The 6299-nt window shown below is 34.1% G+C and overlaps 3 protein-coding genes across 3 annotated transcripts; 1 reads left to right on the top strand and 2 right to left on the bottom strand.

Moving 5' to 3' along the window:
• Nucleotides 1-433: 433 nt before the first annotated feature.
• RO3G_02831 (uncharacterized protein) lies at nt 434-1060 on the bottom strand (the record flags this gene model as incomplete). The annotated part of the gene is made up of 1 exon (XM_067657422.1): nt 434-1060. The coding sequence occupies one exon, from the start codon at nt 1058-1060 to the stop codon at nt 434-436; it is 627 nt and encodes a 208-aa protein (XP_067513523.1).
• Nucleotides 1061-1657: 597 nt separating this feature from the next.
• RO3G_02830 (uncharacterized protein) lies at nt 1658-1862 on the bottom strand (the record flags this gene model as incomplete). Its single annotated transcript, XM_067657421.1, has 2 exons — nt 1658-1665; nt 1748-1862. 2 exons carry the CDS (start codon nt 1860-1862, stop codon nt 1658-1660), a joined length of 123 nt encoding a protein of 40 aa, XP_067513522.1.
• Nucleotides 1863-3250: 1388 nt separating this feature from the next.
• RO3G_02829 (uncharacterized protein) lies at nt 3251-3695 on the top strand (the record flags this gene model as incomplete). Its single annotated transcript, XM_067657420.1, has 2 exons — nt 3251-3293; nt 3487-3695. The coding sequence occupies 2 exons, from the start codon at nt 3251-3253 to the stop codon at nt 3693-3695; spliced, it is 252 nt and encodes an 83-aa protein (XP_067513521.1).
• Between the last annotated feature and the right edge of the window lie 2604 nt (nt 3696-6299).

The following is a 6299-nucleotide window of genomic DNA, read 5'->3' as shown; positions in this document are numbered from 1 at the left end:
AAGCTGAGTTTCGATGTGATCACCTTGTAAATACCATCATAAATGCGGGAAACACTGTTTCTACTATGGGATAAGCTGGTCATATGGTAGGGACAAGAATTCGGCTTGTAATCCTCTCTGGTAGCATAATGTCCGTCCGACCAGGGGGTTTTTTCGTCTTTAAAAGCCTGTACCTCCTTGTGTGTTACAGTGAGAGATCTATGAGTACCGCCATTGGATTGGAAAAAATTATTTGCATCGATTGCGGTACTGCTTGCTGATGTTGTACAAATATTGGTAGAGTAATCCCTCCGCATCGTTTTTGTGGGGTCAGCTCAAAAGAGGTTTTTTCGTGTTGCAAGCGCCATATCTCTCTGAGTTTAAACGTGACTGCCTCGAAAGTAACACCATTCGATGCGGAAAAATTATTTGCATCGATTGCTATATTTGGCATCTAGGTAGGACAAATACCCGGCCCGGAATCTCCTTGCATCGTATCTTTTCCTTCAGCCCGTTCCCAATTTGAATTAAGTGACAAACCATGAGCATGTAGTACCGTTTCAAACGTATTGCAGAAGTCATAAGCAGAATCAAAGGGGTCTGACTTTTTCTTCCACAGTGCCTCACCACGTAATTGTAACACAGGTAAATCATTTGGGACTACTAAACGCACCGAACCAAGAATTTCAGAGCCATTTGAGTCTTGCTTATCATCAAAAAGAGAGATCATTGATTTATGGGCTTCTTGTGCAGCCACTATCTTCTGTTCAAATTCTCTATACAACGACAAAGCTTGCAATGTTTCTGGACTATCAGGACTAGATTGGTTTGAATTCATGTACGCAGCAAACAGAACCAAAGCTTGTTTTTTCATATCCTTGATCATACCAATGCTTTTAAGAGCTACATCTTCAGGTTTAGGCGTTACAGGGGTAGGAGTGTCTTCTTCCATAGGAGTAATATCAGAGTGAGCATATTTACTGGCCATAGTACCCAGTTGGACAGAAGGATTCACAGTAGATGGAGAATCAGTAGGATTGCTAGTACCATCAGCAATTTCACCGAGAGTGTTTTCAGACATACGTATTTTAAATTTCAAATAAAGAGCAAAATTCAAAAAGTAAAATGTTGTATAATGGTTTAAATAATAAAGGAAAAGGTAAAAACAAAGATCAAGAAACAGTTTGGGTACTTTTTGAGACTGATCTTTATTTCAGTTTAAGTTAAAGTAAAAATTATTCTAATTGAAGGTAGGTATTTATATCTTATTGAGTGAGTGGCTTGATATCTTCTATTGTTATCGTTCTTCTAATATTCAGGTACTTTAGCAAGTGTTATCTATAATTATGATTATGAAAACTTTTCATTTGTTCTTTTGTATGTCTGTCATAGATTATCTTTTATTCTGGGAATTCCTCACTGAATTGAATAACGTTATTTTACGCGTTATTTCAATTATGTGAAAGATTAGCAATATTCCTGACATTGGATTGGATTTGGTCATTTTAGTTGATACTTCTTCTTATCAAAGAACTCTCATGAATACAATACATATTCTAAAAGAACATGTTTAATTGGAATTGATTGTATGATCTTATTTAAATAAACTTATATTTTATTTTATTTTAATTATGATCTTGTATTAAGACTTATATTTATTAATGTCAACTACAATCAGTTACTGTTCTACAACAAGTTTCACCAATAGTTGCCCTTCGACCAGGGGTTGCCTTCATCCGGTTTGGAAAGAACTTGTTGGCATACCTACCTAAAGTGGATTTTTTCAATCCGGGAATGCGTTCCATAACTTGTTCATATGTCATGTTACTAGCCAAGAGCAATTGGATTTGATTTTGAACAGATTTGCTGATAGTACGAGTCATTTGAGGCAAGATAAAGATGAAAAAGTACAGTATAGAAAGAGACTAAGAATATTGTAAAAAAAAAGATAACGTAAGGCTATTTATACTTTACATTAAAGGTATGAGTCATAGATTGTCATAGATAAGGTTGGTATGCAAATTCCGGTGATTTCTGATTGATAAGAAAGCGATGTTTGGAATGGATTGCAAAATAAGCGGGTAGCGGAAAAATTGTCCCAGTGCTGTGTTTTTTTTCTATCGCTGATTAACTCAGACTGCGTAATCTCCGAACTCTGAGTTTTTGGTATAATGTAGTACGGACTGCGGCCTTTCTAACGACTATAGAACTACCCGCATAGCCTAAGAATTGGTCGAGTTATGGAGTCGAAAGTAAAAAATGTTGAAACACTGGGACAATTAGTCCACCCACTGTAACTGGTTAAGCAGGGATAAAGCTAGAATCGATATCAATAGTGCATCCTTGAAAGTATCATACAAGAATTGAAAAGCAGAACTACCTATATCATTTCTCCGGAAAAACGATCGCATACCTAAAATGACTACTTATCAACAGGCGTACCAAAATCTAACGAGCCTTACAAACTCTACCCCAAAGAAAGTTCGGTTTGAAAATAATATTTCTGAGGAAGATAATACAACAGAAGTGTTATATAATGGTTTAAATATAAAGGGAAAAGGTAAAAACAAAGATCAAGAAACAGTTTGGGTACTTTTTGAGACTGATCTTTATTTCAGTTTAAGTTAAAGTAAAAATTATTCTAATTGAAGGTAGGTATTTATATCTTATTGAGTGAGTGGCTTGATATCTTCTATTGTTATCGTTCTTCTAATATTCAGGTACTTTAGCAAGTGTTATCTATAATTATGATTATGAAAACTTTTCATTTGTTCTTTTGTATGTCTGTCATAGATTATCTTTTATTCTGGGAATTCCTCACTGAATTGAATAACGTTATTTTACGCGTTATTTCAATTATGTGAAAGATTAGCAATATTCCTGACATTGGATTGGATTTGGTTATTTTAGTTGATACGTCTTCTTATCAAAGAACTCTCATGAATACAATACATATTCTAAAAGAACATGTTTAATTGGAATTGATTGTATGATCTTATTTAAATAAACTTATATTTTATTTTATTTTAATTATGATCTTGTATTAAGACTTATATTTATTAATGTCAACTACAATCAGTTACTGTTCTACAACAAGAAGAATATTCTGAAGATACATCCGAAAGTGAATCAACGGAAGAATCGAATGAAGAAGGCTATAGTACAGAGGATGAATTATTTAGATCTTAAAAATACATGCCAAGATTTAATGCCAAGAAATATAGATTTATCACATGACATACTATATAAGGATTCATGATTTAACCTATAAATGCATCAAATAAACCTGCAACCGGTTAGATTTCATATTATTAGTAAGTGAATTGTTTCAAAAAGTATTCATGAGAAACATTTCGCATAATTGTAAATATCATATTTCTTATAAAATAAGATCAAAATGTAAAAAAAATAATAATTTGGTAAAATAAATTTAAGAGTCTCTTAATATTTTAAAAATGGTAATAATTATATATATGATAAAAATAAATGTTTAAGCTATATTTTTAGGTTATACTGGTACACTACCTCAAAAAATTGTTCATTTTGAACCGCCTTTTACACATTTCGTACTGAATCTGCTTCGCATAATCCCCAATCAGCGCTCAGCACAAACCATTATGAAACACTGCTTCTCAGCTATTTACTACACTGTAAGCATATCACGTGCTATGCGTAAATGCTGGAAAATATCCAATCAAAAATCAAAATCAAAATGAACAATTTTTTGGGTTTTTTTGAATATGAACTAAATTTACGCCTATGTTCCCAAATAACATAGGACTAACTCGTGACTGCTATCATAATTTTTACCCGTGACTACTTCTGCTATTCCAAGGCAGCCCTGGTCGATTTTGGTTTTTTTTGCTTTCCCATTGTAATCTCTCATTGCTTCATCTCGACATTTCAAGTAATGGTAAATTGCGAAATTTCAGAAACCCAACGAAATGCAATTATTTCTGCTTTAAGAAGAGGAAAGTCGTACGATGCTATCAGCAACGAGTTACATGTTTCTAAAGGGTCTATTTCGAACATTGCGAAAGAAGTAGACCATCACTCCGTATTGCAAGCAGGTCAACCCAAGAAACTTAACATATACGACGCGCGCCTTGTATTGCGCAGGTTCAATGCTGGTGTGTACAAGACCGGAGAGCACGCTGCCAGAGACTTAAGTGGCTTAGGTTCGGATATTTGCAGCCAGACCGTGCGAAACCTTCTTAAAAGCTCCAAATTTCAATTTCGACGAAAACCAACAGCTCTTCCTTTAACGCATTCTTCCCAAAAGGCGCTCCTTCAGTTTGCCAAGAAGCATATAGGTTGGACAGAGGAAGCCTGGAAAGGAGTAGTCTTTAGCGACGAAACAAAAGTCAATCGCTTGGGTTCAGATGGTAAACAATGGACTTGAGTACAAGAAGGAAGGCCTCTGCAGGATCACAACGCCAACCAAACTTATGAGCATGGAGGCGGTAGTATACTACTTTGGAGCTGTTTGACAGCAAACGGAGTTGGATATATCACTCAAGTGCTCGGAGGTTTAGATTCAGAGCTGTATTGCAAGATTATGACGGAGGATATGCTCTCTTCATTAGAAGAATACGATATGTCAAAGGATGACATTATATTTCAACATGATAACAATCCAAAGCATACATCTAGACTAACACAAAAATGGTTCGTAGATAACAAGGTGCAGCTACTGGATTGGACAGCATATTCACCCGACTTAAATCCTATAGAGAATTTGTGATATTGGGTGAGTAGTTTGTAGTCGATTAAAAGTAAAAATAAAGTGTAAACAGGAAACTGATAATCGATGAGACTCTTGAACTTCTTTATTGAGTGAAGACAGGAGAGAGAGCTCATTAAATACAAACTACGTCTGATTTTATAAAATTAATAATTGAAGAACCGAAGTTGCGCAATATAAATTACTAAAGTTGTTTATGAGTACTGATGGCTATATAACACGTAGTGTTATATAGAGGTAGTTTTAAATTATATGACATGGAGATCTTGAGTAATCTCACACGACATTTGAGTATTTAATAAGGAAAATACGACAGAATTTATGGAATTACTTAAAAGTCCGGCTGTATGCTTATGAAACTGCACTATTAAGTATGAAAGAACTATTTGAACGGGTTTCAGATATTTGGTACAATGAAATTACAAAGGAATACTGCGAGCAGTTCGTATGCAGCATGCCGCAAAGACTACAACTTGCTTTGAAAGAAAAGGGCGGTGAGATTAATTATTAGCTAATAAAATAAAAAATGTCGACAAAAACCCAAAAAATTGTTCATTTTGATTTTGATTTTTGATTGGATATTTTCCAGCATTTACGCATAGCACGTGATATACTTACAGTGTAGTAAATAGCTGAGAAGCAGTGTTTCATAATGGTTTGTGCTGAGCGCTGATTGGGGATTATGCGAAGCAGATTCAGTACGAAATGTGTAAAAGGCGGTTCAAAATGAACAATTTTTTGAGGTAGTGTAGCTTAGAATGATAAGACTGTTATCTTATTGACATGTCAAAACATGACAATTTTATTTTATTTTAATTATGATCTTGTATCAAGACTTACAGTAGCTTACAAAATTGTACAAGTGTTTTGCATTTTTTGCTTCCGTAGGATTTATCGATACCAAAACGATAAATAAACATCAGCATGTTGTACATCATTCGAAAGTATAGCTTCTTGTCTTTCTTTGGGTGCTATTCAGTCGGCGATAAAGTCATTGTGGATGGAGGTATGACTGCTTACAAATGCCGACTGCACTTGTACAATTTTGGAACCGCTTCAAAAATTTCAATATCAGCTTATAATCTTGCTCGCCACAGCGCGCAAGCCACCAAGAAAGTTTTTTTTTATTCTTCAATGCTCAAAGTATCTGTTTCTTTCTTTTTATGTCGTTTTTGTTACACCTATAGGAACTAAATGCTATATAAAAGCGCACCAACTGTTATGTTCTGGTAAAGTAAAAGAAATAACAAAGATAAACCAAAAGAATACTTTTTGAGACTGAACTTTGTTGTAGAACAGAGTCTGATCATCACGGACATTGAATAATCACAACTAAAAGAAGTATATTAAAATTGATAAAAGATAATAATTTAAATCTTTATTAAATAAAATATATTCTTCTTCTTTTTTATATAAAACTATCACTATTAGATTCATTCTATAAAGTAAACATGAACACTAAATAAGTCATGATCTTTACTATTCATCATTTCTGTAAATGAATAATAATGGATCAGGTACCTAGTCAACTTTGATCTGACTGGAGGCATTTCATATAAATATATCTTTCCTCTCA

This window comes from Rhizopus delemar, genomic scaffold (assembly GCF_000149305.1).
Source record: "Rhizopus delemar RA 99-880 supercont3.2 genomic scaffold, whole genome shotgun sequence".
In the NCBI taxonomy this organism is placed as follows: Eukaryota; Fungi; Mucoromycota; class Mucoromycetes; order Mucorales; family Rhizopodaceae; genus Rhizopus; species Rhizopus delemar.
The sequence above is the reverse complement of the archived record's forward strand: the minus strand, read 5'-3'. Positions and strand labels throughout refer to the sequence as shown.